The 16,986-nt window shown below is 32.5% G+C and overlaps 1 protein-coding gene across 1 annotated transcript; it reads right to left on the reverse strand.

Moving 5' to 3' along the window:
- Nucleotides 1-587: 587 nt before the first annotated feature.
- On the reverse strand, nt 588-16,986 carry LOC130443168 (protein snakeskin). Its single transcript, XM_056777668.1, has 4 exons — nt 16,583-16,986; nt 5,261-5,457; nt 2,781-2,910; nt 588-2,408 (listed from the first exon to the last, which is right to left on the reverse strand). The coding sequence occupies exons 1-4, from the start codon at nt 16,631-16,633 to the stop codon at nt 2,307-2,309; spliced, it is 480 nt and encodes a 159-aa protein (XP_056633646.1). The 5' UTR covers nt 16,634-16,986; the 3' UTR covers nt 588-2,306.

Consider the following 16,986-nt stretch of genomic DNA (forward strand, 5'->3'; position numbering starts at 1 on the left):
GTAAAATCTCTTCGAACCAAAGGATACGTTTTACTTTTGTATGCCCATGGCAGGATGCCTATCTCAGTGCATTCGCCGGCTAAGGAGTACTTTCATGATTGATTGACGGACGCAATTTGGTATGATGTATAATTAAATACTTGAACTAATGTTTTCAGTAAATCCATTACTTTCTGTATCTGTTGCAATAATAAATATAGCGATCTACCCTTCCACAAAATTACGCTGAAGCGTTCAAAAAATCCCCTTATGCTAAAAAAGGGTCTTATCTTCTCTAGAAAAAATTAAATAGTAGTACCTTGAGAGGTTTATAATTATTGGCTTCTTGGTGAGAACAATATTAAATTTTTAAGTTGCTTCGATACGTTTCTTGAGGATATAGGTGAGCTCGCCCATATGTATTATAATGCAAGGTCAACCATTATATCTGTCAATATTCTGAATTTAAAATAATTTGTCTCACTCAATAGTTAATAGATTGTATGGAACTATTTTAATAAATCGAATTGAAAACAATCACACGCTTTGTGTATTTTTAAATATTAGATAATATTAGTCATATTTAGATGCATTAATTTAGGTAATATAGGTAATATTTATTATATTATTATACATATATCTTAAAATTATATTAATTTATTTTAAGTAAATTTGAAGAGAAAATATAACGAGGCTATACATTTTTTCAATTTTATTTTTATGTATTAGCTGTACAGTACTTAAATTGAAATATTTGTTTTTTTTCTTCTTCATCGTCATCTTCTGGACGATCGGGAGTTTCTGTCTCATTTTTTCATCTTCCTTGTCTTAAATTATCGTTTCCAGACCTACCAGAATTTAATGGTCACACGATCATTTTGCATAAAAACAGCGCTTCGACAAGCTTGCCCATTACATACCGTTTCCAAGCTATAGTGCATTGCAACCTTGATTTGAACTTCCTTTGTGTATATTTAACGTATTTTTATATAAAAATCTATTGTTTTGTCAATACATATTAGTATAAACATAATAAAGCAAAAATACTAAAACATTTGTCTTATTTGTACAACAAATAAACATTTTATTACTTAAAAGTTGAAGTTTACACAAACAGGCTTGCACCTATTCCATTTTATATATGGTGACGTAATATTTGGAAAAATGACTCCGTAATAAAGTGTCGATGTACAATTGAACTTAATTGTATGTGACTGACGTTTGATTATTATAATTTAAATCTAAGTAATTCGGATTTTTAAAGCTAAGTTTATAATCTAAAAACTATGTAGATACTAATAAAATACTATAAATATAAAACTAAGTTTGCACTACTTTAGAGAAATACCAAAAACATATAAAAAATTTGTACGAGGAGCTAGGAGCAGAAAGGAAAAACGTAAAAAAATAGTTACTGTTACTACTAAGTGAATTTAAATTCTATCATCTTCAAACTTGCAATAAACTGATTATTAAATTCTGTAAGCTATATGACCGTTCCTCAAAAAAATTAGACAAACGGTTGCCAAATCCATTAAAGAGTTATGTAGTATAAGATTTTTATTTTGTAGTAAAAAATAAAATAGTTATGAGGAGGGAAAAAATGACCAGCCTCCCGATCCGTAGTGGGTCTGACTCTATATTAAGTAAATTATCTTATAGTTTTGTAGCGCAGATATTTTTATTTATAATTTGTATTCGCTTCGTCGCGTCGCTATCTATAGGCTGATTTATAGAGAGTAATTCTTTAGCTTCCAATTTCCGAAGACGAACGTAATCATATCTTTTTTTGATGTGGTATTTAACGCGTATCCTACGTCGATACTACACATTCTAAGCCGTTTTCCGAAGGTTATTCTAGTAATGTTTAGGAAAATTTCACTTAATAAGTCTGAGCCTTAGCTTTTTTAAATTGAAACGCATTTATAATTTGAATCTGTCAGTGTTATTTTTAAACAGATCCTTTTGGACAACTATAAACAAAACGTCGTTTACTATAAACAACTAGAAATAATTTGGCGTAGATTAGTACAGGTTAGAAGACAGCCACATAATTGAAGGGGCTGGCGATTTTTGCACTCCCCTTAATAATGCTTTTACTACAAACGTTTACATTCTACAAAGGATTTGGTGCTTTTTTTAAAGAAAGTCGGGGGCCAACTTCACAAATCTATGTAAAATTTTATTTCATAAGATATTTTCGTTTTTTTATTCTGGTTTGTCATTTCTATTCCTAGTTGCTAATATGCTATGAGTTCATGATGAAACAACTGATATGTGATATTTTACGAGGCAAAATTATAAATATAAGTATGTTGTAAAGTTTTTTATTGCATTTTAGCTTTGATGATAAAAATGGCAGATAATACGGTATCTACTAGATAAACTGCTCCGTTAATAATACATAAAGCACCTAACGCAAGACCCACCTGAAAAATGAAAAATACAAATTATTTTCTCAAGCATATTATAAAAACACACAATTTTAGACAAATTTCCTTCCACTTGCTCAGAAATGTTTACAAATGAGAGTTTAGTGATCAGAAAATTTACAGTCGAAACGGCAAATAAATTTCAAAGGTAGCCAATTGGGTTTAAAAATCAATGAAACTCCATTATATTACAAAGCGATCTCGTAAACTCAAGGTAAATATTTTTTTTCTGAACGGGAAGTATATTTTGAAATATAGTACATTAAAATCGAAAATGGCAATTTGAATAATATTGTTAACGATAGATATTAATGAAAAATTGTGTTTATGTATTTACTAATTATGTCATGATAGATTATTGCTCCTTACTTGTCTTTCCGAGTCAACTTCGGTATATTTGTATTCGGATAGATAACCAAGCCAATAGTGAAGAGCGGTTGCTCCAACTGCGACCCACATAAATACACCAACAATGTTCATCAAAATATCAGTGAAAGTTCTGAAAAATACAATTATACTATTATTATAGAATTAAAATTTAGATAGAGATGAGAATATCTTCTTGCAGGTCTGCGAGTTTGTTCATAAAAGCTCTTAAACTTTATTTTGACTGTTTTGCGAGGAAACAATAACTACGTACTTAGTCATACAACGAATAATGAATATTTCTTAGAAAAGGTTACAGTGGTTGACTTTTTAGTCCCTTTTGAGCATACAGTCAAAACTACTTAAGCTATAGGACGATTTCATCTCAGGCATCGTCCTTCCTCGGGAAATGTAATTCAATATTAGTCACGGCATACAACCAAGAAAGCCGTGTATTGTTTATCGAAAACCATTCGAAATTTAGTTTGAATAGTTGTTATCGTAAAAGTACAATAGAAATTTTTATCTCTATATATGTTTTATTGGCAGTGACTAGTAATAATCACTTAATTTTAAACAAAGTTTTGGCTAGATTTGTACAATTAAGACATCGTCCGGAGGTTTACTAAATAAAACTTTAGCGTAGTCCAGATCCAGGCAGCCTGGATCTACAGGGTCTACACCTGCAGCTGAAAGACTTTACGAGGCGTAAAGTCAATAGAACAATGGCACTAAGAAAGCCAGAGTGCATCTTCACGGAAGGCAAGAAGGACAGACAACGGCTCTTTTAAAAAACTCACTTTCCGGGAAGCGTCAATACCTCCTAAGACAACAAATGAAGAAACATAGCACAACTACCAAAGAAACAGCAGCAACTGCTAAGCACGTGTGTAGCAGTGAACGAATAAAATATGCTTTGAACAATAACAACCGTTCGAGTCGCCAGATAGAATCTTCTAAGCCTTTCTACAAAAAGGTCAGGAAGAAATCTTGCCACACCTGATAAGCCTCAGTCGAAGCAGTCTAGAGCTGGTATATATACCATATAAACCCATGCATAAGGCACAAAATAACCTTCCTACCAAAAGTAGGCAAGAAGGACACCACACATCCTTCAGACCAATCAGCCTCATATCGTTTTCATCGATAGAAAAAGCTCAATTACATTAGAACAGAGACTTTGAAGAAGCAACTACTCCATCCTTGGGAATATTCATACCAAACAGGCAAATCCATGGATATTGCACTGATATAATTGACAAACGAAATTCATAATACTCTGACGATCAAAGAAAACGTAGTATATACATTTTTAGTTATAAAAGGTACGTTTGATAATAGTCCTCATGAGGCTATCAAAAGAGCATTAGATGCGAGATGGGAATATAGGACAACTTGCAGATGGATGGTACAACTACTATCCTCTAGAAGAGGAGAATGAAAGTAGGGCAAGATACCATTTCTATTAATGTAAACAGGGGATGTCCATAAAGAGGATTTGCATTCAATTTATGTGGAGCTTAGTGGTATATTGTTAGAAATATGCCGACGAGAGTCATTTACGCAAAGGGAGCTCTGAGAATACACTCTATGACAAAGTTCAAATAGGATTTAAGTATACAAACTAGATAGGCAAGCCATTGAGTGGAAAACAGACCCAGATATCTGGAACACTATATAATAATCTCCTATGGAACAAACATGAAACGGATATAACCACGAAAGCCCTGATTATGTGTAGAACTTTCCCAGAAAAGAATTGGGGGTGTAATTTAAAAATCTTACTGTTGATTTCCACGGCGATTGTGACATTTTGACCATCGTGTACAAAGACTAGCTTGTATATGTGTAGCCGGGGCCATAAGATCATGCCCAACAGCTTCGAAAGCAGTGATTTTAAATCTTTCATCTCTCCATATAGTATTGGAAAGCGTGACGGAAAAAAACTTCAACCATAACGTTCAGAGAACAAGTTCAACAGGGAACATGATCAAATCAGGGATATGCCTCAAGATGACATACCGAAAAAGTTGTAAAATCAAATAGAATCAAAACCCTATACGAGATATGAACAGAAATGCAATCAAATGATATACGGCTCTAAACTAGCAGACAGAACTGGAATAATAGGAGTACACGAGCAGAAATTTATGAAATAGAAAAATGTGTTCAGAAAGATTATATTATGAAACTATTATATTAACAGTATTTTAAAATGTAGATATTCACATTATACAGGATAGTTTAATATATACATAAATTTGAAGTGACATAGTATGGCAGAATTAAATGTAAGAAATTATATACATTAATACCTTCATAATAAAAAATATTTATCGATAGATATAACACGACATAAGGGGGAAATAATACGGAGAGAAATGTAAATTGGTAAGCATACGAAAAAAACAACTACTTTAGAGAACACCGTTAACGAAAAGACAAAAGATTAGGTTTATAATAAATATTTATCTAATTCTTACGTTTTATGGTCGCCACTAGCGAAGCAGAGGCTAATGAGAGACACGAATGTATATATGATATATCCTACAAATACACCAGAAGCTACAATTTCAGCATCAGGGTTCTTCTCTTCATTTAAATTCCATGTTCCTCCTACTCCTAAGAAATAACCTTGATATCCAGTACGGTAGATGATGATACATATCAAGTTTATAACCTACAATTAAATAAAAATTATTTTATTATCAAAAATATCAAGTTCTTTTTCTTTTCCTTTAAATGACTGCTGAGTTTTATAACCTATAGCGTTATCTACATGCAGATATTGAAATGAGAATTCATTTGAACCAAAGCCGAGAAATATTGTCTTAATTGAAATTGATTATTCTTTAGGTATGCAGTTTTCATACATTTTACGATATATTACATATTAAATACAAATACGGGAAAACCATCTTTTTTAGTAGGTGTTTAAATCCTGCTTGCCATTAACGTCATTAACATAACCTACAATCCTTTGATACATAAAAAAGGTGTGAAGCTTAATTAACATTCCTGCAAAAAGTTTACGTTTTATTTTGCAAGGCTAGGAGTAAATGATCATAGATGAAGACCATATTCGGCATTGTATTTTTTACGAATTTCTCTTGGGAAAGAAAGCAAATGAGTCTGTACACAATATCTTCTATGGTTTGGGACCATATACTGGTGGAGTCAGAAAATGTAAGTATTGATTAGAGAAATTTCGCCATGTAACATTGGTGGTCAAGTGAGTTTTATTTTGGACAGGAAACACTTTAGAGTTTTTAGTTAGATATCCTCAACTAATGCAACAGGTCCTTGCCACAACTATACGTAAAAAAATATTTGTAATTTATTGCGTCACTTGGTAAGGTCCGAAAGTTTGAAAAGCGCGTTCCATACCCGTGTATTAACCGAAAATAACCGCAATCTATAATTCACTTTTCTCTCACCATCTCGTTTGCGTTTTATAGAGCGAATTGTTACTGATGAAAAATGAGCGCTTTATAGAGTTGGCTATAATGGTTGGACAAAAGCGAAGCTTAACTGGCATGAACTCTTTTCAGTTAATCGACACTTTATAAACGAAGTTTAAAGTGCACAATTGGAAATGTTACCTAGAGCTATGAAAGAAATACCTAAAGCACAAGATGATTAATCGAAAGGGTTTGAATCTCCAACACAATAATGCATTATCGCATTCAAAAATAATGGTGCAAAAACGTCTTTACTTTTCAAAGTGTTGAGCGTTTTTTTCATTATGACAACGCGTCGTGATATACGTCACTTTTGACTGGTTAAAGTCTTACTGTCTGTGTACATTTACTTCATTCACCACATTTAGATCCATGAAACTTCTGGCTTTTACCGAAAATAAAACATGTGGTAAAAAGGAAACATTCTTAACATTATGAAGGTCTCGATAAAGCGGAAAAATTCTTTTTCGAAAGAGGCTTTCCATAAATGCTTCGAGTCATGTATTGAACATTGGGATACATGCATTGCTAGTCAAGCGTACTACCTTTGAGAGATCAATTCATGTTTTATGTTATTGTTTACTATATTAATAATATAATTTACTATATTTTATATTAAAAAAATTTTTAAATTTTTATCAGCAATATAAATATTTTATAGGACCGAGTTCATATTATTTAGTTGCATATTACATTTTATATAAATAATATAGTCTTACGGCAAACATTTATCAGTATTTCAGTAATCTACCTTTGACTCATTTTTATCTGCTATATTTACAACACAAATATCTTCATAGAACTAGATAAAAAAAATAATCTCTCCGTTAATATGATATTTATTACCATAGCAAATATTTCTTAATCGGAATTTTGAAAAACATTGTTCATGTTCATCTTAATTATTTTGTAATGCGAGGGTAAGTAATACGTAAATATATTGAAATGAATTTTGAATACTTTAAAACCAAGCTCCTTTGAATAATTATTGACGATCATCCAGAAATTCAAAGAGTAAATATTCATAAAATTTTTTAAATATTCTTTAAGAAGAGTATGTAGTGTATTCATAGCAGTAGCAGATTTGCATTAAAACCCCAATTTTGCTGCCACTGTTCTACTTACAGAGGAAGCTAATTGTTCAAACTACGACACTAAAATAATCACATCTAAACTGATAAAAATCTACATGTAAGCATTAAAAAAACTCAAGGTTAATGTTTGGATTATCATTTTTTCCTGAATTACTTAGTTAAGGGACGTTATTTACTTCCGTTTGTCAATGAGAAGCTTTAATGAATTTTATTGCAATTTTTATTCTCGCTCATTTGAAACTAGACTTTTCATAACTAATTCCATCAATTTGTCGCACAGGCGTTTCACGAGTTCTTCGTATTTCTGATAATAGAACACGAGCGTTCACACCAACCGACGGCGACGTGGACAGGTGTGAAACTTTTAAAGAACGTAGGGTCCAAACTCCTGCCTACACACTTTCAATCTGCTTGGAGCTCGGCCTGATCTAAATAATATAGTCTGATACATTATAAGTACCAAGTTTCAAAAGACTATGTGTGAAATTTTATGGCATTCCGATTAGTCAGAAAAAAGTGACAGCCATTTAAGTGAAGCTACTTTTGTTATTCAAAACAAGGGATTCAAAACAATTTCGTTTTTAAATTTATCATTGCTTCTTGATGAGGAATATACTGTACAAGCTCAGCAATGACTTCAAAAGGGTTATCCGGACTCTGCCCCATCGAAAAAAGCCATTTTTTATCGGTGTGCTCAATTTAAATGTGGTCGTACACCGATGATGGTAAACGTTTTTGTCGTCCAATTGAGGTGGTTACTCCAGAAAACATCAAAAAAGTTTACAGATTGGTTATATTTAATCGTAAATTGGAATTGCGTGAGTAAGCTGAGGCCGTAAAGATATCAAAAGGCAGTGTGTTTACAATTATGCATGAGCATTTGACCATGAGAAAGCTTATTTTAAAGTGGGTGTCACGTTTACTCACAGTCGACCAAAAACATGTTGATGATTCAGAACAGTTTTTTGCCATGTTTACACGTGATAAATCAGATTTTTTGCGTCGATATGTGACAATGGATGAAGCATAGATCCATCATTTCACTCCAGAATCAAAACGATCATCATTTGAGTGGACTGCAGCCGGTGAACCACGTCCGAAGCGTTCAAGTGCACAACTGGGATGGTTATGGCTTTAGTATTTTGGGGTGCCAATCCAATATTGTTCATCGTTTATCTCCAAAAGGAAGATACAATCAATAGCAAATACTACATAGAGTTGTTGGATCATTTGGATTCAAAAATCAAGGAAAAACGGCCTCATATATCGAAGAAAAAGCCACTGTTTCACCAAGATAATGTACTGATTCATCAGTCAATGGCAATGATAGTGAAATTGAACGAATTACACTTCGAATTACTTCCTCATCCATAGTATAGCCCAGATCTAGCTCCCAGTGACTACTGACTATTCGGCTCAAATGCTTAGAAGCAATTGCTGAAACTGAAGCCCATTTTGAGACAAAAGACAAATATAAAATAGATTTTTGGCAAAAAAATGTGTTTTTCTCAGTTTGTCACACGGCTTGAGTGATGTGTTACGTGCTCAGAAAAAAAAATGATTAATATCTTTGGCGACCACATGATGAAATAGGCCTGTATACGTCTAGATGTCGACAAAAGAAGGAGGTCGATGTCTGTTTGAGGCATAATGTTCCAGGCAACTTTGCTTCGTGGATTAACTGCGCCAGAGTTTAAGGAATGTTGTGCGAATTTGACATTACCTACCAATATATCCCACACATCGATTTTGATGATCGGACAGGCCACAGCAAAATATATATATAATATAAAACAGTTTCATTGAGATTTGAAATATACATAAATTCGTATGTGACAATTGTTATTCTGCCTCAGGAAAACACAAGTGGTAATCGATTACTTTAAGTAATGGGTCCCCAAACCATTACTCCAAGAGTCCTGTGCACATGTCACGATATTACCCCATTCAGCCTCCCAATACTGACGTTCTCTGCATCAGTTCAAACGGTAATGAGTGTGATGCGCAGTCAATTAGAGCACTAATCACGGCAATATAGTATCCTTATAGTAACAGGTATACCTTCTTATTCAAACCATTCAGTAAATTTGTGCATAGTAACAAAACTGTCTTGCTAAGTTCGTTATTTGTAACGACTATTTTGATGCTTGGTTGACAAGTTGATCTTCTAAGTGTTCACCTACATTCTTCTTTCTAAATAATGAACTCCATTGCAATACAGTTAACTCGACAGGAAATTTTATAGTAGAATTGTACTTATTGCCAAAATCGCCAACAAGATGATATTTTTGACGTAAAGACCTTGAGTATTTTATCACGCTCAACCCAAGTAGATGAACTTGCAGGAAATCTGTACTATAGTCCAGTAACTGAAGGTCCAAAGCTCCAGTTAATTCCGAGAATTATTCCCTTGTGGCGCAATTTGTAGGTCATGACAAATACTTTCAAGGGAGAAAATCTTTAACACGATAGCGGCTAAGAATGGGGCCCAAAATGGGCCCCTAAACCCCGGAAAATGGGTTTTCCGCCGATATCGGCCAAAATATAGGACTTAGAGAAATTTCCTTTAGACAAAAGATGGAGATCTTTTCATTATCTACAAAAGTGTCTCTTATCATTTTTCTCGGAAATTCGATATTTTTCGAGATAATGGGACCCAAAAGTCCGCTCATTCTCACGATGCTGGATCTCTGCGAGTGCCGCTGTCTAGGCATTGACTTGGGTAAGCAGGCGGACAATTTTTTCCATATCTCGGCCAAAAATTAACATTTTTTCATGATTCAAAGTTTATTGCAATGGGAAAACCAATCCCTATTACGGCATGTGACTCGCAGTCCGTTTCTATTTGCCAAGAATATTTAAAAAAGCGGCCAAAGTATTTTTTACAATATTTTGAGTCTATTTCATCGATCCATTCATGTTTTTTCCAAAAATTATTCTTTTCTGCTTTTTTTTTGATAATGGGCCCTTGGGATGTCTTAAATGATGTAAGAAAAATTTGTACACCATCTTTCTCGCGTTAAAAAAAAAATTCATTTGTTTATTAGCATTTTTCAGCCGTGCTCGGAGTTCCATATAATCTTTAGAACAAGCGTGAATTAAAAAGTTTTTATTCATTGGATTGTTTAACAAGGCACATCACATGAAAGCTGAGATTCTCTATTTTTTGAATCCATTTTTCAATTTTAAATCAGGGCTAGGAATTCAGGTCCAAAAGTTCGTGAAAATGCTTTGCCTTGTCCAGAAAATATTGGATTCAATCAATCAGTTTTGAGAATCGAATTAATAAAATTAACAAGATGTTATAAAGAAAAGTATATGAAATATGTAGCGACAATGAGGCGAAAATTTTCTTATCTTACCACTATGAGTTTAACCCAATAGAACTTATACGTGTTCAAATAAACAAAATAACAAGTAACAAATGACGTGAGATATCAGCTAGGTAAGAACTGATACTCTTCCAGTTCTGTTTCATTTTCTGAAAAATGCGTTTTGTTTAGCTAGAAAATAATGATGTTTTTCAGTGTTTATAAACTCTTGAACCGTCAGGAATCAAACATTTACTAGTACTTTTTCGAATCTAGTCAGTATTATTTGAAACAATAATTAGTTTGTTCAAATCAAGAATCACATATTGTTTTAACTACATTGATATCTATTAAAGTATCTGTAATTAATCCATTTATTTGTTCAAACTTTTTATGAATGTCAAACTAAGCGTTAATCGACATTTGCAGCACTATTAGAAATTTGGATTCACCTGCATGATCTATATTTTATTTACAGTTTTCATATCGAATTTTGATTATGAATCATTATCATTCGAAAAAGTTCACAATACTTTTCAGATGTTAACTTTGACTTATAGAGACAAAATTATTATATTCATGGACTATTGAAATCAAGAGATTGAAAAGAACCTCCACAACCAAATTATCTTCTTCATAGATTAGAGGTAAAGTCTCTGAAGAAGATAACTTCGTAATCAAAAAGTTTAATAGTGTAATTGTGAGTGTTCAGTAAAAAGAAAAGATATAATAAAATAATTATATAAGGAAATTAAACAAAATAATTATAACTGGTTATAATTATTCATTCAAACGAGGCAACAAGGAATGTTAACAGAATACTCAAGAATAAAAAATATGAAATCACACATGCGATTAGTCTTATGAGCCAACTTTCAAAGCTCTTTCTCAAAGTGATACACACGAGAATTTATAAATTCTGTAAGAGCCACATATCCCCCAACCAGTTCGTGTTTATAAAAGCTGTTGATACGAATAAACCATTGTTCTCAGTTCAGGTCCCGATAAAAAATGCAGAGACGTAAATAGTGATGTGTATACAAGTTTAATAGACTATGAAAAGATATTCGATCGATTGAAGCATGGGAAAATGATAGTGCGGGATCCCGCTGCAAAATTATGACATGAAGAATGTACACAATCAAAATCTGAGTTGGAGGTATTTTTACAAGTAGGAGAATGTATTTTTCATAAGGTGCCAATTAAAAATTACCCGCGAGTACTATTAATTAAAATCTAATTAATTGAACTTTATTAATATATTTCGTTTACATCTTATGGAAATTCAACCTATAACACTTTAAAACAGTGTATTTGAAAGATTTGAAAAGTCACAGTTGCTGCTAACTGCTTAGCCGCAACCTCTACGCAGCCAGGTGTAAACAGGTATGATTTTGTAAAAACTTCTCGTTCATTATGTATATTAATTTCATTTACACCAAATTAAAGCTAAGTTTCTTCTGTATTTAATTTTATAAAGGTGCTTGTAAAAAGAAAACCGCAAATTGAAGTTTCCTTAATTTAAAGATGCCAGGTATTGGAAATAAAGTGACAAAGAGTGAGTGCACGACGTTACTGGTTAGTCAAGGACGCTAAATGCCAGTTGTACGCGTTTTTTGAGCTATTGCGGCTAAGCAGTCAGCAGCAACTGTGACTTTTCAAATATTTCAAATACACTGTTTTAAAGTGCTATAGGTTGAATTTACATAAGATGTAAACGAAATGTATTAATAAAATTCAATTAATTAGATTTTAATTAATAGTACTCGCGGGTAATTTTTAATTGGCACCTTATGAAAAATACATTCTCCTACTTGTAAAAATACCTCCAAATCAGATTTTGATTGTGCACATTCTTCATGTCATAATTTTGCAGCGGGATCTTAGACTATGATGAAGATACTTGAGAAACGGGAATTAACACTAAGGACTTGAGAATAACTGGAAACCTCTACTGGAACCAAGGCTGCATATTTTCTCCATTTATCTTCAGCTTGTACTTTCCATTTTACACGATTAATTATAAGAAATAGAAGTTTTTTTTTAGAATTTTCACATTTTTCTATGTTAGTGTATTCGAACACGCCCAATATTAAATTGTGATGTACTTTAATTCGTTTTTTGCGTAAACAATTTAGTTACGTTGTAGGAAAACTAGTATCTATGAATAATTTCTATTAGTCACTCAGAATAGATAAGATAATTTTTTTAAGAATTAATAGAAATGAAATATTTATTGAGTTTCTACAGTCATAACAAACTAAAAATGAATATTGTCGTGTATATACAATACGAGCGCTAGTGGAGAAGCGGATTGATTTATTTATAAGGTGTGCTGACGTAGAACGCTACTATTTCTATTTCTTATAAAAAGTTTAGTAAGACTATCATACCAGTGGTGGAATTAAAATTCTTAAAAAATTGGTTTTGTCCAGAAAGTAAACGGATATTCCGCCAGTCATTCTGTATGATCGTCATGAATTAAATCTCATTGTCAATAGTGAAAGGGTTGTCGCTAGGAATTTTTAAAATTCAACTATGTTTACCGAATAAGAGACAAATAACTGTTCTAGTGATGAGAGGTTATGAGTATTGTAAAACAACTTATGATAAGTAGTACCCATATTTATTAATACGTTTCCAAATCGTTATCAAATTACAAAACTACAGGGGGGAATGTAAACTTCTTTTTTGAAAAAGTTGGATAAAAGATCGCAACTAATCATGAAAAATCTTTTTGCTATACAACGTTTTGTGAAAAATATTTGTACATCTACTTCAAAAACTACTTCACAACATGGTATTCGTGTAGGATTATTAAGAAGAAGTTTCATTTCCACGGTAACACAAGAATTATCTGGAGATGACTGCAGAATAGAATTTTATAAAATTATATTGCACAAGGTAAATGTTGTTTCTTAGGTAGACTTTCGATAACAATTGCGTTAAATGATACAGTCCAGCGTCACAGTTGCCATAGAACAGAAATACATTTGAAAGTTAATATTTGGACAGGTATTATCAATACCTGTCACACAACAAAATTTAATACTTGAAGAAACACAACAAAAAATAAGTCATTGTACAAAATACAAATACCTAGGCATGATCATCACTAATGATGGAATATTAGATGAAGCAATAGCACAAAGAAATAACCAAGGAAGACAAGCAATAAGACAACTAAATAGTGTATTGTGGGACAAACAAATATCCAAGGAAAACAAACATCGAATATACAATAGCATAATAAAAAGTATAACAACATATAGTAGCGAAGTCTGGCCTCTAAAAGAAAAAACAGTCAAAATGCTTGAAGCCACAGAAATGGATTATTGGAGACGCGCGGCAGGAATATCAAGACTGGAAAAAATAAGAAACGACAGAATCAAGGAGATCATGAAGGTGCAACACACGATTACGGAAGACATTAGGGTGAATCAGTTAAGATGGTACGGACATGTCCAAAGAATGCCTGAAGACCGCATACCCAAACAAATTTTAAATTGGGCACCACAAGGAAGAAGAAAGAGAGGAAGACCAAGATTAAGTTGGAGAGAAGGTATCGAGAAGGATATTCGAGAGAGAGGATTGGAAGAAGATCTTTGGGAAGATCGAGAAAAATGGAAACTGGGAATCGGAAGACGGCGAAGAACGTTTTAACCCGATTAATATATATATATATATATATATATATATATATATATATATATATATATATATATATATATATATATATATATATATATTATCAATACCTATCAATGTTATTGGACAATTCTTTGTAGAAGGTAGAGCACGCCAAAGTATATAGATTTGGTTTCAGCCTGATGGTGCATCACTCTATTTTCGTGTTGCTATTCGAAATTATATAAATGAAGTTTTTCGAAACAGTTTTCCCCATTGATTGCTTTTAACCTATTTTTTTCAGGATATATCTAAAAAACATTGTGTACAAGATCTTAAAAAAAAAGTGAAACTGAAAAATAACACTGTTAACAGTCCTTTTTGTATTAGATTTTAATATTCTTAAATAGTAGAATGAACACAAATTGAACATCTAATTGAGTATCATCATGATAAAGTCTTGACAGTTGTATGTGTTATCTAATAGATTATGAAAAGCTGAAAATATATACAGAGTGTATTATTTAAAAAAATATGTTAGGTTATTTTGGAGTAAAGATGCACCATGTTTACTTTTACTTCACTTATGCAGATGGCGTAAACTATTTAATGGAAGTGTAATGTTCGAAACTAATTTAAACGCTCCACGTCTACAAATAAATTCTACAGGGTGAATCTCGCACTGATACGATTGAGTGATGCCACCTTTTCAAATATTTTTCTCACATATCCTAATCGTTTGAAGGGGTGTTATTGTCCCTAATTCTACTGACTAACGGTTCCATGTTAATAGGATAAGTCCTGTATAATATTTGTATTCTTTTAACCAACGACAACAAAAAAATAATAATTATCCTTACATAAATTGTAAACAAAGCAGTACCTATCTCTTATATTATAATACGAGGGCTGCTACTCAAGTTTTGAGATATAGCACAAGGATTTAAATATGTCAAAGTTGACATGGTCATCCTTAAGTTTGACATTTTTATTAGTGAATCTACTCAGAACGTATTGTCATACGCGAACATTTTCATGCGATGATTTTCTATGAGTTTCTTCGTCGATTAAACCAATAGATTCGACTTTTGGTGATGAAGCACCGTCTCGCGCCACTGAATTTCGCTGATTTTATGAATTCAATCGTGATCGCACTTCGCTACAGGATGAGTTTCGAGAAGGTCGTCCAAAATCGGTTGTTCTCCCAAAAACATCCATGTACCTAGACTGATATTGCAAGGTCGTCATGTAATTAACCGTGATTTTGAGGCATACTTGGGTATTTGTTCCACTCGCAAATATTTTTTTACATTGGATACCGCGTACTTTGACAATCACTCAAGGTCGTGTCGATTGGTGCAAAGAAATGCTGAAAAAATTCAATCGCGGTGCTTGTATAAGATCTCGACAGGTAACAAATTATGGATCTATGGCCTATGCATTTAAACCCGAAACTAAGCAACAATCGATTGTAAGGATTTTTCAAGACGAGCAGAATCTAGCAAAAGTGGTTCGCGCACGAAGCACTTCGCCACCGTTCCATTAGACAACGTAGAACGGTCAATTGTGAATGGTACACCAGCATTTGTTTGACAAAAGTGTTAGAAAAAATGAGGAGAACCAAACGGAGAAGACGAATCATTCTCCACCACAACAAATCGAGCTCAGACACAAATAAAAACGTTTTTGAACAGTCAAAACATAGAATTAATATCGGTCATCTGCCGTACAGTCCTTGTCTGGCACCCAATGATTTTTTTTATTCTTGCAGATCAAAAATAAATTGCAACGTTTTTCTACACCCGAAGAAGCAATTGATGCATTGAAATCACATATTTTGAGGTGTCTCAATCGTAATGGAAAAAATGCTTCGATAATTGGTTCAAACGCATGCAAAAGTGTATTTTTTTTCATGGAGAATATTTTGAAAAGCAATAAAGCCATATCCAACTATAAATATTTGTCTATCTCAAAACTTAAGTAGCAACTCTTATAGTATAATACACACCAATAGTTATGACCTCTCCACCGTTAGCGCTTGAATTGTTTTTATGTGCCGATAATGTAATCATCTTATTTCATTTTTAGTTTGTTACACTTAAGAAATAAGTAGTTAACATATCAAAGAACAAAATAACAATTTCTGTAACTATCCATTTACAACCATTTTCTATATGTTTGCTCCTATGACAACCACATTGTCATAAAGTTTACATTATTATTTCTACAATTAGAGCACTTATCTAGGTATCCGCCCAGTTGTTAATAAATATGAGAGCTAATTTAGAAAAAAATGTTTTTTCAAAACTTACCAATTTTAAAATTTTTAACACAATTGTTCCCACAGTTTCTATACTTGTCATTTTGTGAAGAAGTGTTGCAAATTTTTTGCTTAATTGAGTTAATTTTACACAGAAATGGTGCTTTTTCACCTGCTACGAGCAAAATGAGGTGAGTCAATATAGATAATCAGTTTATCTCTGCAGATAAGATTCTGTTTTGGCTTCATTGCTCTCCAATAAAAATTGTTCAATATTTTAGTACCTAGAAGGTAATAAATATCATGACAAACTAAAACAAACATAAATTCGTCATTTTTCCATAATTAGGTATTTTTCATTCTGTGTTTATTAACGCAAAAAAACTTTCAGTAAAAATAAAAGTTGCGCATAAAAATGCATTTTCACTTATTTGAATGTTTAGACGAATAAACTGC

The sequence above is a fragment of the Diorhabda sublineata genome, chromosome 4 (genome assembly GCF_026230105.1).
Source record: "Diorhabda sublineata isolate icDioSubl1.1 chromosome 4, icDioSubl1.1, whole genome shotgun sequence".
In the NCBI taxonomy this organism is placed as follows: domain Eukaryota; kingdom Metazoa; phylum Arthropoda; class Insecta; order Coleoptera; family Chrysomelidae; genus Diorhabda; species Diorhabda sublineata.

Coding starts and splice junctions, on each gene's coding strand:
- LOC130443168 (XM_056777668.1), bottom strand. CDS start 16,633: ATGACAAGTATAGAAACTGTGGGAACAATTGTGTTAAAAATTTTAAAA. Junction 2,911..5,260: donor GCTAGTGGCGACCATAAAAC/GTAAGAATTAGA, acceptor TGTATTTTTCAG/AACTTTCACTGATATTTTGA. Junction 2,409..2,780: donor AAGTTGACTCGGAAAGACAA/GTAAGGAGCAAT, acceptor TTCATTTTTCAG/GTGGGTCTTGCGTTAGGTGC.